Consider the following 18,145-nt stretch of genomic DNA (forward strand, 5'->3'; position numbering starts at 1 on the left):
TCATGGTATAGTAAACTGTATACATATTTCTAATTTGATATTTGGACAAAAGATCAGGATTAACAATAAGTTCTATAAATATTAACAAATAATAACGATAGAGGCTAAATTAAACACTCTAAAATAAAGCCTAAAAACAGATCAAATAATTAGGTATATGTCATTTTTTATATACGAACGTCAAGTTCTTATATTTAAAAATGAAATAAAGCAATTCGATTCTTTCTTTTTTTAACAATTACTAACACAACTTCATTTAAGTACCAACGAATCTACGCAAAAGATAAAAACAATACCTAACCTCTTTTTTACCGTGAAGCAGCCATTACAATTTTACAACGCTCATCACTGACCAATTACGCCATATCTCCCCTTAACACAATCCAGGGCTAACCCTTCCCGCGCCGGGGGGAGGGGGGTGAGAGCGCCGGCTTCCGATTGGCCGAGCCCCGGAAGGAAATAAACCTATAGTTTTTCTTCTTAAGAACTTCCCTCGGCTATTGTACGCGTGATTTACGACGTAGGGGGTAGATTGATGATTGCCAGTATCCGGCCTCCTTCAATCGCATCTTCCTCCACTCCCGAGCAATTTCCCCACATATTCGTTTACCCGACGCATTATAGAGGCACTCTTTCCTATTCAGAGTGTTATTGCTTTTATTACGACCGAACCGAGTGCTTAATGTCTGACATCAGTTATCAGAGGTAATGTAACGCGATTTTTTCTCTTTTAGCCCGGGTAAGAATCCGGTTATCGGCCGCTCACTATACCTAATGGGTTTTCGTAAGGGTTAAGAGAGCTCATTCGATCGTACATTTTCTTTTCTCAGTTTATCTTTCTCCTTTTTTAAGGTTATTGATTTAAGTTTGAAAAAATTGGTAATGAATTTAACTTTAGAGTTCATAAATTCAATTTTGAATTTGCCATTAGTTGAGACCTAAAAACACAACAGTGTATGTATTTTTTTTATGTTTTCTAAAACGTATGTGTGTTGTCTGTCGTATAAAACAAAGGTTATGTAACGTTTGTCTAGTAACACCTTATAAGTACGTATTTGAAACGTTATGTCTTGATTTAATTCCATACGAAACTGTCATCCAAACTTAATGCAACAATTAGCCATTATACGTAACACAAAAGTTACACTGGAGTCCACTTTAATTGTCGCAGCCATAACAACAGTGTATCGCATCAAATGCCCTAATCGCGGAACATAAAATCCGTACAAAGCACTCAGCGGATCTCGCTAAACATCCACTTTGGGTCGCGTGCGCGACTTAACTACCGGTAAATTTATTAGGTGGGCGTTCCACATTTTTGTGCACGCCACTGTAATGGGAAGGCCGGGGCTTGCTCTACTCTAATACATGCTAATAAACTCACTGAATGGGGTTTTTTTGTGTATTTTCTCTTGCGGGTTTTTTAATAGTTAGGGATTTTTTGGTTATGAATTAGGGTTTTTTGTATACATGAATTATTGTACAATGTAAATGTTTTGGGTGTAATATTTTGTATTTTATGTAGTTTACACATAATAATCTTAGAAAAAACTTCTGTATTGATAGCTTTACAATGAAATCCATTCCCCCCGAGAACCAAATAAAAAAAATGTTAAGTGAATCAAAATTATTTGTTGGCACATTTCTTTCTTTTTAAAAAGTGGACTCAAGTACCTAATATATAAGGAAAAATTTTATAATAAACTCATTCAATACTCAAGCGATACTTAAACCTAGAAACCAACCAATGAAATCCGATTACTTTAAAGCAACACTAGAGTACAAAATAACTTATAGCAATAACAATTTTAAAAACATAGCAATTACACTTAGATAACAGAAGATTTTCCGGTTGGCACACAAAAGAGGTTTAAAAGCTATAGTTAGTAATTAGTTGGGGCAGGCGCCGCGGCACTTAGCCACCGCGGCGCCTAATGTTGCCAGTTTATTTATTACGCCGTTCCTATTATCAGTTAAACTGTGCTAGTACCAGTGTTTTATATGGTATGTACGATTAGATATGTATTTAGTAAATAGGTACATATTTTATTGGTTGTACATTTGTAAGAGTAGCTAGCTTAAAGCTAACTAAAACTTTTGTGGTTGAAAGAAAGGTACAGACAAATTAAATAATATTGAGCACTGAGCATGTCTTGCAAAATATTTAGTTTCATTTAATAAAAACATAACATTTCCCCGGGGGTCTACTTCTTGAAAACTGATTGATGGTAAACTTAAATGGATCGTAAATTGACCTTTTTTAAGAGGAGAAAATCATTCAATGACTTCTATCACCTTGGACGAGGCGAGAGAGAGTGTCAGACTCTTACTGCCAAAAACCACCGCGTTCTTACTCCTTCTTTTCGAGCCGGAGCCCCGGTAAACCTACTAGGCAGTCCGAAGTCCGATTGCAATAATTTTATATACTCAACAATTGAGTACATATAATCGCACAACATTATTCTCCTACCTTGATTCGTAATCTATAGAAGAGTTAAAATCTTACAACAAATAGCTCACTGTTAACAGATAGATAATTGCGGGCTTCCACGACACAAGGGCGATGACATGACGAGACAATATGGTAAATAAATAATGCAGGGAGAAGGGCTAGCGAGTGACGCAATGAATCGAAGCCGCGGCCCGCCGCCGCCGGCATCGCACCGCCATTAGCAAGAGGAAAACCGGAGAAAAATCATAATAGTAATGGTGAACGTATACTGAAGCATATTATTATTGAGTAAGTAATTTTGTAAAAACAAATTATAAAATGTGATGAAAATTTTCTATTGTACCTAATACTCAACATTTTAAAATAAGTTTAAAAATACTTGCAACGTCATGCCTTTTGATCCCCGAAGGGAAGTGAAAAAGAGAATGAGAAGAATACCGAAAAGAGGTGCACATTATGGCACGTGATGCCGCTATACAGTGTACCTACACCCACTTTTCACCATTTGTGTTATAAGTCCCATGTAATAGGGGGTGAACCTTTTGCCATAATTATATTAGGCACAATTCCGGACTCTGTACCAGAGTACAGAAACATTAAGATATTTCCCAAAATTCTAATGAGAATGAAACGCCAAGATTTTCAGCCACATTCAAAATTACAGGCAAAAGTTAAAAAACATACAGGCAAAAAATATTTAAAGAACCAACTCTTCACCCAGTACACGGTGGCCCTAACCACCCCCGATGATATTCTTAGCGAGTTTTTAATAGAGACGGCCGCAACCCTTTTATTGTGATTAGTTATTGTATTTACAGGAGGGCCTGGCCGGCCGTATTGACGGAACTCACTCCAGACTTTAATGGGCATTATTGCGCAGCTACCAAATTCGCGATTTTGATAGATAAGAGATGGGTGTTAGGTAAAACAAGCATAGTACCTTTAGTACGAGTTTGCTTTACGTTTAAAGCAATTGAAACGAGAGCGCGTTCGGCGCTATGATTGGCCGGCTTAAATAAACCAACCAATTAGAAAGTAGGTACTCGAACATAAAATTACGCCTGTCTCATTAGTATACATAAAAAATACAATATGTCTCCGAATTAATAAATAATAATTAAATAGAACAAAATCATTGAGGAAATCAAATCAAAAAGATACATGTCATTTCGGACAATTTGTGAATCGACACAAATCTAGGCCTGAATAGTCATTAAACATTATATAATCATCCATGATAAAGTATGTTAAACAAATAAGTTATTCTATTTATTTTTCTATTTATAAAAATCTATTACTGCGCGTTAGTCTCGCTAAAACTCGAGAACTGCTGGACCAATTTGGTAAATTATGGTCTTGAATCATTTTAAAAGTAAAGGGAAGGTTTAAAAGGTGAGGAAATAATGTTTATGGTAGTACGAAGTTTGCCGGGTCAGCTTATTAAGTATAATAATTATGCTTTTAGTTTAAATATTTTAGAATAACGGTGATCATCTCGCAGTACAAAATCGCTGACTCTCAAGCCATACATTTAAAAAATGATAACTTTTCAGTTTTGACACCGAAGCCTTTAAGAAAATTTTTGATTTACGCTTCTTTTTTGACGGGCTTTTTAAATAATGGAGCATTTATAATTAGGAAAAACAAGTAGACTAGCTTTCGAAATGGGATATTATTTTAGAAATATTTTCAAGAAGTTTTGACGTTAACTTTAACTCATATTTTTAATTTCACTTCATAACTTTTTGTTCGATGTCTATTTGATGATTTAGCTGCAAAAGCAGTAAGACATTTTGTTTTTCTGTATTTATTTTAGTATATTAACGTTGCTTTGTAACGTTTTGACAACTTTATCGTGTCAGTAATTGGAACATCATAACGTGAAGAATAAATAGCTGACGTTAAATGGGATTATATAATTATTTATAACTACTAACCTAACATAAATTTTACCTACTCAGTTAACGTGTATGCAGGCGCAGCCTGACAGAGTTTAACTCGTTACTTTATAATTTAATCAAATTTTTAAGCCTGCTTTTCCATCAGAAGAACATTTCTGATGTAGATATGTTGCGAAGCTGTAATAGCTAAACTGTGAAACTAAGTGATCGTTACCACTGATACTAAGCTATGTGGCGAGTAAGATGTGCTATGAAGATGCGCCGCCGCAACGTAACTGCTGTAGGTACTGTGCTATGCACATAGCTACACTACTTGCAACCATCTATAGCACGCATTCATAGCACACATCCATAGCATATACATATCTTAGTTGAACCCGTATCCATCAGTGCCAAGCTATGTATACCAATGGATATGATCGGTGGATGTCAAACGCATCTACAGTAACGTAGCATAGCACATCACTGGTAGAAAAGCACACTTAACCTTTCCTCTGTGGGTATATGAGACAACAATAGAATACACATTGTGTCTCGAACTGATCAGTGCTTTAGCATACGATGGGTTAATCATGGTTTTTAATAGTTTTATAACTAAAGAAACGAACCAAACTACACCCACTACACAAGTAACATACAGATCTACCAACAACGTGTAGACAAGCGCAACGTGACAGTGGGCAGCATTAAAGCTGCGACATGACGTGACAAGTGCAGCGACGCGGATGGGTTAATTATTTCTTTTATAACTAAAGAAACGTACCAAACTACACCCACTACACAAGCAACATACAGAGCTACCAACAGCGTGTAGACAAGCGCAACGTGACAGTGGGCAGCATTATAGCTGCGACATGACGTGACAAGTGCAGCGACGCGGATGGGTTAATTATTTCTTTTATAACTAAAGAAACGTACCAAACTACACCCACTACACAAGCAACATACAGAGCTACCGACAGCGTGTAGACGAGCGCAACGTGACAGTGGGCAGCATTAAAGCTGCGACATGACGTGACAAGTGCAGCGACGCGGATGGGTTAATTATTTCTTTTATAACTAAAGAAACGTACCAAACTACACCCACTACACAAGTAACATACTATAACAGTGCTACCGACAGCGTGTAGACAAGCGCAACGTGACAGTGGGCAGCATTAAAGCTGCGACATGACGTGACAAGTGCAGCGACGCGGATGGGTTAATTATTTCTTTTATAACTAAAGAAACGTACCAAACTACACCCACTACACAAGTAACATACAGATCTACCGACAGCGTGTAGACGTATGCAACGTGACAGTGGGCAGCATTAAAGCTGCGACATGACGTGACAAGTGCAGCGACGCGGATGGGTTAATTATTTCTTTTATAACTAAAGAAACGTACCAAACTACACCCACTACACAAGTAACATACAGAGCTACCAACAGCGTGTAGACGAGCGCAACGTGACAGTGGGCAGCATTAAAGCTGCGACATGACGTGACAAGTGCAGCGACGCGGATGGGTTAATTATTTCTTTTTGTGCGAGCCCTCGCTCTGAGATTGCTGTGATTACGTGACTTCGCGCTACGAACGTGTTTAGCCGTGATCAGGTGGGATAGACGTGACATTGTTTGGATTTAAAACTGAAAAATCTTCTATGAGGATATAAGTCAATTCAGTCAGTGACTTTTTGGTTCATTGTCACCTTTTATTTGATGATTTATTTATGACAATACATTTTTATATCTGTTGGCACTTTCTTTCAATTTGAGTACCTTTCCCTATTGATAGCAAAATTTCCCTATTGATATAGATCAACATGATTTTTTTTAACGGCTACTTTAATTGAACGTACAGGATGATAGCTTAAGCCCAATGACATTTTTTAAACTTCACAAAAACAAACGTCAGTCGTCAATCTTGTTGAACCATTTTTTAACCATTATCATCCAAATACCTCTCACCCTGGGCGAGACGAGAGGGAGTGTCAGACTCTTACTGACTGACTAAAACCACCCATTCCTACTCCTGCTTTTCGAGCCAGAGTCCCGGTAAACTGCCACCTTGGTCGAGTGGCCGCAAGTGCGACTACCGAACATGGTCTGGGGTTCGATTCCCGGGTCAGGCAAAGTATTACTGGGATTTTTTCAGATTTTCGAACATTTCTCATTAGTAGCACGGAGTCTGGAATTGTGTGTGTGAATTGGTAAAATGTGGGTGTACATTTTGTTGAATCATAGCAGTGTCTCTTCTACATTTCACCGACATATTCTATGGCAAGTTGGTCTGAAGCGCTTTCACGCTCTCACAATACGCGATGCGGATTAAGCAAACACAGTTTTAATTAGCGAGATTCGCAGAGTGCTCCCACCTAGCTCGTGCCCATTACTTGTGATACACAATGTTCTATCTGCTAGGATACAACACAACACATACGTAGGTATAGTAATTTGTTTAAATACATCGTTATGTTGTTTAAAATATTTTCTTATAGGAAAGTAAAAGGCTTCTAAGTAATCATTTGGCAAAATCTGAGAACCGAATTAAGAACCTGTTCTTTTTTAAAGTCGGTTAAAAATTACAATTATGTTAGTGTTATTTTTTTCAATTATTTTTTTTTGGCAAAGGTGCATGTGTGTAGTTAAAATATTGTTTTTATATGGCATCATTTTACGATAAATATTTCAATGAATAAGAAGCCGTTTAGACATGTCAAACTTTTCCATTTTCCTACTAATACACTATATCTTATCCAATTGACTGCATGGTTGGTGCATATTGGTAGCAGATTCGATTCCCGCACGGATCAACTCTTTGTGTGATCCACAAATTGTTGTTTCGGGTCTGGGTGTCATGTGTATGTAAAGTTGTATGTTTATATACGCACCCACAACACAGGAGAAGATCCTAGTAGGGGGCAACGTTTATTTAAAAAAAAACCTTTAGTTCTGGATAGTAAAAATATAATTATCTATCAAATTCCACATCAGAACTACACCACAACCTAAGCAAGCCCCAGGTAAGAAACCACCACCTAATCCCCAATTTCACCACCTACAAAGATAACCCTCGAAAAAAAAACCAACGACTAAAAAATCCCAGCCTGACGACCGCAAAAATTCTTGCAATTAAAAAGCTGTATCAAATCCGGGCGCGAGTGTTCCGTACATACAGCCGCGGTAATTTATTCCATCAAATGTGTAAACTTCATCTGGTAGAGCCATTCATGGGCTAACGAGTTCTTTCTTCACGGAACCCTGTTAGCCGCCGCATTGTGAACGGAGATGATATTTTGATTCGCGATATGAATTTATATGGACGTGTTTATTGCTTCTTGTGTGAACGGTTTAGATTTCTTTTTTTCTTTTGTAGTTGATTTTGTGTAGTGCGTAATTGATTTGAAATTAGGTAACTAGTAGGTTAGGTAGTTTAGTTTCGTAAGTACAGTTTAGTTAAAATTTTTCTGATTTTGAGTTTTGTGTTTTTATTTAAATCAGGTATCAGTAATCCGCCCAGGGTGGGAAAAGTAATCAGGCTCACACCTTATTACATGGAGCTTATAAGTATAACACAAATGGTGAAGAGTAGGTGTACATTGTACAGTGGCATTACGTGCCGTAATGTGTACCTCTGCCTACCCCTTCGAGGATAGAAAAAGGCGTGACGTTGCACGTTAAATCAGGTATTGTTTTCATTTCGTTTCGTTTCTACCGAAACATTTCATACATTTGTCGGACATTTTTTCTTTAGAAAAACAAATGATTTATTAAGTGAGACCCATGAATTTAATGCCACGTATGAGGATCGAATCTGAGTACTCGTAACCCACACATGGTTATTGTCTGACCCGCGCACGAAGAACGAGCAACTTCATGTTCTGACGCGCTCAGAACATGAAGTTTCTTGCTCGTTCTTCTCCATTCGAAGCAACACTTTGGAACAAGCGCCTAGCTTCACTGACGGACAGACTGACGGACAATTCAATTTGACGTTTAAAAATGCCTAATTTAGGATTAATTGAAATAAATGCTTTGACTTTGACTTTGAATAAAACTCCGGTCGGTTTATTGGAGCTGGTCAATCAAAGTGCCGACCGCGCTCTCGTTTCGAAAACAAAGAGTTTTAACAAAGTTTTTTTCATATGTTTCATATGTTTGTTAAACGTAAAGCAAACTAGGACTAAGACCTGTGTACACTATACAAAGAAGAAAATCATATTCCAACTATAATACACAACAGACTGCACGGATAGCGCGGGGGCCGGGCAACTGGCTTCTGAACAACGTGTAGCGGGTTCGATTCCCGCACGGAGCAACTCTTTGTGTGATCCACAAATTATTTTTACGGTTCTGGTGTGTATGATGTGTATGTGAACCTTGTATGTTTGTAAACGCACCCACGACACAGGAGAAAAACAACTTTTTTTTTTGTGGGGGTAAAATCGTCCAATGACTTACTTCTCTCGCCTTGGGCGACGCGAGAGGGACCGTCAGACTCTTACTGACTAAAAACCACCCCGTTCCTACTCCTGCTTTTCGAGCCGGAGCCCCGTAAACCCGCTAGGTAGTCCGCAGCTCCGAATTAGGCATCAGCCCTATTGGGCCCCATCTGTGGTGGTCTGATGGCTCTTTGAAGCGCGCGCAGAACGCGACGCGCCGCACGCACGGGTCTAGATCTGGTCGGGCGGCGAGCTACCCCTACTCGCCGTCCGCAGACCCGCAATTAAGAGTAAAACAACGTGGGGCAACTTTTTTCTTAAAAAAATAAGATATAAACAATTAATAACTCACCTGTGGAGTATTCTTCTTGACCACCTTAGGCTGCAACCGTTGCAGGTGGTTGGGGAGGGACACCTGCTTGTCTTTGCTGGTCGAAGGCTCTGCAGGACTACTTGACTTCTTAGCCGGTGTGCTCGTTGCGTTCGATCTTTCTGGTACTCGACTCGCCTAGAGAAAGGTTGAGAAATGAAATGATATATACATTTGTGTGTTATTTTTACTAGTATCTAACACACTAGGTCGCGTTTTTATTAATTGTATAAGTACGATGTCAGATATAATTCCAGACGCCCAACATTCATAAAATTCAACATTGAAAAGCTAAAATTCCATGTTTATAATATTCACATGACAAGCCTTTCTTAAGGGGAGAAAATCATTCAATGACTTCTCCCACCTTGAGCGAGGCGAGAGGGAATGTCAGACTCTTACTGAATAAACCCACCTTTTCCCTACTTTTACTTTTCAAGCCGGAGTCCTGGTATGTCCGCTAGGTAATCCGCAGCTCCGGATCAGGCATCAGCCCTACTGGGCCCCATCTGTGGTGGTCTGATAGCTCTTTAAGGTGCGTGAGGAACGTTTGGCGCTGCACATCTGGTTCTGGTGGGGCGGCGAGCTACCCTTGCTCGCCGTCTATAGACCAGCACTTACGGTGGCATTACAAGCTCCCTAAAGTTGTTTTTTTTACTATAGACTGCGTCTACAATCCTCACGCTTGACAGGTGGATTAGAGTACAATGTTTATGATTTTTACGATGTCAGTACAGGTTTATAGATAATGCTATTAAAAACGATACTGTACCATTTCCTCGCTGCGCCTGATAACTTCGAGCTGTTGTTCCCGCACTATCGCCTGCTTGATCGCTGGCGTTAGTCGCACCTTCTCCTCCGTACCTGAATTGTTACATTTAAGTTAAAGTTTACAATAATATTAACTTTCATTTCATTGCTTTCCTGTGTTCACACAATTCCAATTATATTCTGTAATAAAAAAATAAAATAAAAAAAAATAATGAAAAAAAATATATATTTAGTTTGTCAGTCAAATAATGAAAATGAAAACAAATATTTACAGTCTACATACAGTATTTAGAGTACTTTTTATGCTGCGATTTTATGCTGCGAGGATATAATAGCTAAGCTGTGAAACTATGTGATCGTTTCCACTGATACTAAGCTATGCAGCTGTGCGAGAAGAATGTGATATGAAGATGTACCGCCGCAAAGTAGTTGTGCGAGGGTAGTGAAGCCATCAATAGCACAGATCCATAGCATGCTCCTTTCCATATAAAGAACAGATCTTAGTTGAGTCCACCAGTACTAGGCTGTGTGTACCAATGAATATGATTGGTGGGTATTAAACGCATCCACAGCAACGTAGCATAGCACATCTCAGGTAGAAAAGCACCATTAGGTTATACCTAAAACAAGTAATTATAATTAAAATAACTATAAGTATAGTTACCAAAGAAGGCGGCCCGGTACACGTCAGGTTCGAGCGTGTGTACGTACACCCCCTTCCCCCCGACGGGGCACGTACTGCAGCCCGTACTCACACATGGCGCCCGCCACCGTACGCAGCGACTGACGCTCATTGGCGCTGCATAGCTGGGGTAGAAACAAACAAGATGTTTCAAAAACATACCAAACTATAGTCGAGATAAATGAGAGGAATTAATGAAAGGCGTAAATGGCGGATAAGGAATTTGACAAATAATAAAGAATTCCTCTGTAACTGTAACTGGCGCCTGAAACACCAGAGGCGTTACAAGCGTGTTGCTGGTCTTGTGTGGGTTAGGAATTTATGGGAATTGGGCCTCCAGTAACCTCACCCACACAACGAAACAACACACATATTGTTTCACGTCGGTTTTCTGTGAGGCCGTGGTATCATTCCGATCGAGCCGGCTCATTCGTGCCGAAGCATGGCTCTCCCACACTTATATTACAGGGTCAATTCCTTTTTCCAGACTAAACTCTACATACATACATTGATAATCTTCCCCTTAGTAAAGAATACGAATAACAGTAACTAAATATTACCTGTACGTTAGCAGTCCTGAGATTGGGAGCGAGCAGGTACGGCAGTAGAGGCAGTACGTCCAGTACCAGCGCCAGTCTGCCCACGCTCACCGACGGCGCACTGCCGCGGAGGACCGACGACACTATACTCTCGATCTCTAGCTTCTTGCGGTACATCTAGAATAGGAATAGGATAGTAGTTAGTTAGGTAAGTTAGTTTTAAAACAATAGAAAAGCAAAGCCACATTGGTGAGAAAATAGTAAATTATTATTTGTCACCGTCACAAGGGTGTCGGTAGAAACGATTAAAGGACTATACATTTTTGTTTTTCCAAATCTAACCAGGTAAGGAGTGTCAGACACGTATACTGACTAAAAACCACCCCGTTCCTACTCCTGCCCATCGAGCCGGAGCCCCGGAAAACCCGCTAGGTAATTCGTTGATTGTATGATACATTTAGTTTAATATTTCAATTACGCTGCGCAGAACATGATCACAAGTCGACTGACTCTACCGAGGAACCACACCTGGCTACATATTAGGCAAAATAGTACAATGTAATAAATGTGCGGAGACATCATACTAAGCGAGGCTATAGTAAATTGTATAGCTCGATATCTAACTGTGTGTATATTAGTTATCCCATAAAAATATTTTAATGCTTCTTCGGATTGGACATATTTTAAAAACAGACTATACATAAAAACACAGTAGTTAGTACACAGATGTTTTACATACCTCCTGAGCCTGTAAAGGGAACTTAACCCTCATTGGAGTTCTAGTGGCCAGCAAAGAATGGCAGCGTGCGATGCAGAGCGGCAACGCTCCGTACAGAGAGTAGTTCTGATGTCGCAGGGTCCAGGCAGACAGCACGTCGTACTGCTGCAGCCAGGACAGGGTCTCAGACGCCAGCAGGAGCCGCCCGTCCACGCGGGCTGATAGGTAGTTCTCGAATATACCGTCTATTAGTCTAGAAAAGAATATTATTGTTATCAATTGACAAGATTGCTTAGCGTGAAACACAATGTTGACTCTTTTTTTTTAAGGGGGGAAATCATCCCTTGATTTCTTCCCCCTGGGCGAGGCGAGAGAGAGTGTCAGACTCTTACTGACTAAAAACCACCACGTTCCTACACCTACCTGTCGAGCCGGAGCCCCGGTAAACCCGGTAAACGTCACATCAAAGAGATTGGCGGTGGTCTATAATGACACCCTTTTTCAAACTAGAGCAGTTGGATCAGAATTTATCATTAAATATTACTGAAACACTATTCAGGATAGCGTAAGCAAAATACAGACGAAAAATTAAAGATTTGTAGGAATAAATGTCAAAGAACCGACACAGGGTGTACTTTTTCGTGGATAACACACAAGTGACTATAATAGGCCTGTGTCGTAAATTTCAAAAATGGCTTATTTCGATAGTTTATTACCTGTATTACCACAAAAAATAATATTTCATGATAAAACTTATATTTAAAGCACATATTTTAAGTTTGAATAAAATATTTTTAAACTGACGTAAAAACACAAGAAAGTGTCATGGCGTCGTGAAGGACGTCACATAGTGGCAAACAGGTATATCACATTAAGGCGAATGTTTGTTTTGTTTAAATAAAAATGGAAACTTCGTATTTTAAAAGCTGTATAGTGCCCCAGTATATAAGTACAAGTATAAAAACTCCGACTAAATTATTCATACGTGTTCCGGTCAAGAAAAATATGCGAAAATAGTGGTTAAAACTGGCAAGGAGGTCTGATGCTCATTGTTTATCAACGACATCGAGAATGTATTTTTGTGAAGATCATTTCGATGTAAGTATTATTTAATAAAGTAGTGACTACATATTCAACTAGTAAATCTTAAGAAGAACCAAAGCTTTTTGGTTTTAAATTACAATGCAATTGCATTTTGTATTGTGTTAAACAGTCTTCATATTTTTCCAGTTGCCAAACGATATGCTGAATTATACAGAGTACCATATTATGGGAACGGTATCTTATGTACGAATGAAACCAGGTTGTTTACCACGTAAATTTGAATGTCAAGAAGACAGAAGAAAACGAAGCTGCACCAGTGCAGAGCGGCCATACATGATAAAAAAACAGAGAATGTCTACAATAGCAGAGTGTCTTCAAGAAAGTTGTACACCTAGCACTTCCAATGAACTGCTAGAAAGTTGTACACCAAGTACTCCCCCAGAGCAACAACCTCAAACAAGTTCAGCAGGTATGTACCTAATAAACTTAATATATTATATCACATAACACATACTAGGCCGGCGAGGATTGAACCCAGGCCTCCCAGACGCAACTCTGGTGCCTAAACCGAAAACCAAAAACATATAAATATTCTTCAAACTCAGATTCATACTCAAATTCTAAATAGATGCTTAATATCATGCACAGCTTCTTTTGATTCTAATCTTATATCTTATAATTTTTGCAGGTTTTCAAACCATTGAAGAAAATACACCAAACATGATATATAAGCCGACAGCAGATAAATCCATTCAATTCATTAAATTCATTCATTTCTTGTCTAAACACGATAATAATAGCAAAAAATCGAAGTGGCTTGTGCTGTTGTATGGAAATCTTAACCAAACGTCAACAACAACAATGGCGCATATCACTATGTGACGTCATACGTTCTGATTGGCGTTCACGGCGGAGGGGCGCGTGGTGTATTTTTTTGATTTTGTATTTGTAAAAATAACAATAATCTTATTATTTTGTGAGGAATTATGCCGGTTTTCCTTGATTAAATATCACAATTTACGCCTAGAAACATTCATCCATTGATTTCATTGTTAGTTGACACAAGCCTATTTAAAAACTGTAGGACTTAGATTATTTTTTATATTTCTCTAATAACAGTTGGAACCTTGTTCGATTACATGGTGCCAATTGAACGTCGACTTTAGGGACACTGTACACAAATCCAAACTATTGTCAATTAAATTACCTGTCATACTCCCCGGCAGACTGTATAGTCTTGAGTATGGCGTCAGGGTCCCTGTCGTTGGTCGTGAAGATACTCTGCAGCGCTTGCATCATGTTCTTGTGGCAGTCCTTCGTGCCTATTGCTACGTTTTCCACGTCGTCCATACTCAGCTGAAATGGTGATTTATTCGAGTGTTATTCTCATACACATTATATGCATGCAACTTAGTAAGTTTCACTATTGTGTTTCGCGTTGTATTGCGCGTAATATGTACAAATATTTATTGGGAAAACGTATTACAAAAATTGTAAACATAATATGTATTTTTTTCATAGAACTTTTTTTCATTCGAAATTACACTTTGGAACGAGCCACCTAGCTTTACTGATAGACCATTATTGACTTTGATTTTAACATGATTTTCAAAGAGGAAAGTGTCAAAATGTAGTTTATTGAATATCATATCAACATAGAGGAATTATCCTAAAACATACAAACACATTATGTAGAAGCGTACCTGCGCCTTAGCCCTGGCCTTGATGAAGCTGAGCAGCTGTATGGCGGCGCGCACGTCGCCCTGCGCGCGCGCAGCCAGCGCCGCCAGCACGTGCGGCGCCACCGACATGGCCTCGCTGGTACATACTGCCGCCAGCCGGGACGACAGCCGGCTTATTGACACCCCGCCCACATGCACTACTAGTGCCACCGGTCTGAGGAAAGAAAATGTTCATTCATTAAGTATGCAGAGTATCCTTCTCTCCAATTTTATCTGGGAAGTATAATAGAAGCCTAGTGCCTTATTTAGGATTAATTGAAATAAATGCTTTGACTTTAAAAAAAAAAAAATATGAAGTTAAAAAGAAGTTTCCTTAAAAATAGGAGTAGCAGAAGTATACCAGCTGCACCAGAGGTAAGGGTCTCAAAATATCATTTTTATACTTAATACGATTATATCCTGAGATAAATAGACTTTGTAAAGCGACGAAACCAACAAAAGGCAAAACTCTTTACCTTGAACTTATCATTCGATACATAGATTTAATACATAGAAATATTTTTATACATAGAAACTTTGTACACCATTAAATACGAAAAAGAAGCAATAAATAAAATAATGGGCACAAAGGAGGTCTTATCACTGATAGTGATTTCTATCATTCAGCTAAATATAGCAAAACTAATGCTGTATCTGTTACAAATACCCTTTCATCGTATACATCTGGAGACTTACCTCAACGGCCTTAACGAGGTGGCATACAAATCATTACATATAGCTATAACAGGTCGCTTCAGCGGCTGTTGCTTGGCCTTCTTCTTGCCTTCTGGTACAGTGGCCGTGCACCAACGGACCAGTAGCTCCACTGTCGGGAGCGGGGCGCCGTCTATTTCATCTGGAAATTAGTAGTTTAGTTTATTACTTATAATATTGGTTTACCCATGATAGTTATTATAAGATAGACTTTAGTTTATGTTTAAATTCTGTTCAGTGCCATTAGTATGAGTTTGCCTATTGTTCATAAAAAAATAACAAAAAAACAATAAGGATTATTTACATACAAATACATTTTTACATACCTTGCTGCTAATTCCAGTTTGTAAGAAAAAATAAAACATTAATCAATATACATTGAATTAAATTCAAATAGACATAATATATTGTCACAGAATTCAATCTTAATCTTTTATAATACAAAAATAAGTCGCGTTTTCCTTCCTGACGCTATAACCCTAGAACGCACGAACCGATTTCCACGGTATCGGGCTCCGTGAGGTTTACAGCAAAGAAAATTCAAGCAGGAAAACCGGGAAAATCATTGGTGACCGGCGAATTGGATATAGTTTATAATAATGTTTACCTAATATCAAGCAGTTAGGTCGTTTCTCGGCGTCGAGCACGGACCGCATGAGCGTGGCACTCTGTAACGCATTGCGAAACGCTTCAGTGCTGCGCTCGTCTGAGGCATTCAGTTCCACCGGCCTGTAACCTGCAATATACAATAATATAGTTGGGCCATTACAAAATAAACTGCCATAAGTCATTTTTATCAGATTTCTCACTCACACTTATGCAAGTTTTTTTTAATGGGGTCACCTCATGGTAACCAATCGCCGCAACCTGATGGTAAGCAATTTGACAATGCCAGGTAGCAGCACTCTTTTATAATTTTGAACCTTTTATACTTTGAGTCAACTGTAGGTAAAGTGAATTCTGCTGAATCAAACTTAGTTAAGCTTCCATGTCAAATCCAATTCTATGCCTTCTATTCATTTAAAGAAGTATAACTATCGGAATTTGATTCCTTACCAGCTATCCTGGCCAACAAGTGAGCTAGCGTAGTCTTCCCGACCCCGGGCGGTCCGCACAGCAGCGCCACCTTGTGGTGCGGTCTGCCATCCTCGTCCAGTTCCGGTTCCTCCTCCTTCTTCCCCTTCCACTTGTTGGTCAGCTGGAACTGGCCAGCGCGCTTGCTGAAGGTCGTACGCTGCTGGGGTTCCTTCGTCTTCACTTCTTTCTTGAACACTATCTGGAAATTTAATTCAAGTTTTTAAAGAGTTTGTCAAGAAGAAGTTGAAATTGTTCGCGCTGTGGAGCGGGCTACGGGGTCTAAGACAAAGTATGAAACACAAGTATCAAGAATATCGGGAGCGACATTTAAGTTGACGTATTAATAACGAGAATTATTATAGTTACGCTCAAAAAGTCTAACTAATGTCGCAGGGAGCCACTGTATGTAGTAACCTCAAACCAGCCTATCTGGAAGTCATTGGGGGAGGCCTATGTTCAACAGTGAATATCTTGTGGCTGATATTATGATGACACGAATACCTAAAGTGAAAGTGGGCGGGCCACACAGTTGGACGAGGAGCTGAAAAGTTGGGCACAAGGACAGAGAAGCAACAACCATAGGTCGAGTCAACCGTGGCAAGGTAGGCTATAGATACCATACTTGTCACTGGAAGGAGATTGATGGTGGCAAGACGTAATCTGAAGTAGACTCACTCGTTAGTAAGTGGTTATAGGTTGAAGTATAGAGGCAAAATCTAAGGTTTACCTGAGCACCCTAATTAAAACAAAATACAGTCTGTTCAAGTCAAGATTAATTTTTACCTTATCCCACAAGTGTAGCCAATGCAGCAGGGCCCTATTAACAGGTTCATCGGACAGCAACTCAAGGTAAGACTGCGGCCTGTACTTGTCCACCCACAGCATGTTACCGTTGACATCAGTATCCATGTCAGGTAGGGGTTGTGTGGCCACTTCTTCTGATATCACCCTCTGTTGCTTCTCTTCCAACTGGAAAGTTATAGGTAAACAAATTAATTATTGAGCATTTTAGCATTTGTATTTGAGCTAGTAGATACTTCCGCATGGATTCACTGGCTCTGCTCGGCTCTTATTGCTTGTAGCCTTTCTCAAAAATGTAGTATCCGACATGAAAATAATTAATGTAAATAATTATTCAAATTGGACCAGTAGTTCCAGAGATAGATATATTAGTATAGATGTAGATAGATAAATAATGAGCATAATATATAAAACGAACTAAAACCTAATTTTTGTTACTAAAATACTAAATGATATGAAAAAATTATTAAAAAGTTAAGTAAATTAACCTCTCAAAGTTTTATTATATAAGTAAACACAAATATCACAACAATTCTAAATATATATTCACTTACTTGTCCGTAAACAAAGAAAATTTTAAAATTTATCTTAATCACAATTTCATAGCATCAACTTACAATCTTCCGAGCTTCCACCCAGGTACTGGCATATGAGGCATGTAGACCCATTTGTTCCATTCCTTTGTCCAAGGAGCTCTCCCAGGCTTCCTCCGACTCTATCCTCACGTACACACGGTTACCATCTGAGTTTGAGAGAGCTACAAATGGCCATCTGGAAAACATGGAGTATGGATATTGTTAGAAGAAATTTTGCTTAGGATTTATTTCACAATGTCTGGATAATTTGGAATCAAGAACGTAATTTGTATGCTTATCAGGCACTTATAGAAGGGTAGTGAAACAGGCGCTCAGTATGCCTAAAGCTTATCA

The 18,145-nt window shown here is 39.0% G+C and overlaps 1 protein-coding gene across 1 annotated transcript in view; it reads right to left on the reverse strand.

The window, feature by feature from the left end:
- Positions 1-18,145, reverse strand: part of LOC118272183 (chromosome transmission fidelity protein 18 homolog) — a 36,647-nt gene that overhangs the window by 17,448 nt on the left and 1,054 nt on the right. Inside the window, 13 exon segments of the mRNA XM_050693868.1 lie at positions 9,132-9,287; positions 9,922-10,013; positions 10,585-10,643; positions 10,645-10,727; positions 11,163-11,318; positions 11,881-12,112; positions 14,111-14,259; positions 14,607-14,799; positions 15,321-15,480; positions 15,946-16,074; positions 16,395-16,614; positions 17,199-17,384; positions 17,834-17,987. Of these exon segments, the coding sequence (XP_050549825.1) occupies positions 9,132-9,287; positions 9,922-10,013; positions 10,585-10,643; positions 10,645-10,727; positions 11,163-11,318; positions 11,881-12,112; positions 14,111-14,259; positions 14,607-14,799; positions 15,321-15,480; positions 15,946-16,074; positions 16,395-16,614; positions 17,199-17,384; positions 17,834-17,987 (1,969 nt within the window).

This window comes from Spodoptera frugiperda, chromosome 5 (assembly GCF_023101765.2).
Source record: "Spodoptera frugiperda isolate SF20-4 chromosome 5, AGI-APGP_CSIRO_Sfru_2.0, whole genome shotgun sequence".
Classification (NCBI taxonomy): Eukaryota; Metazoa; Arthropoda; class Insecta; order Lepidoptera; family Noctuidae; genus Spodoptera; species Spodoptera frugiperda.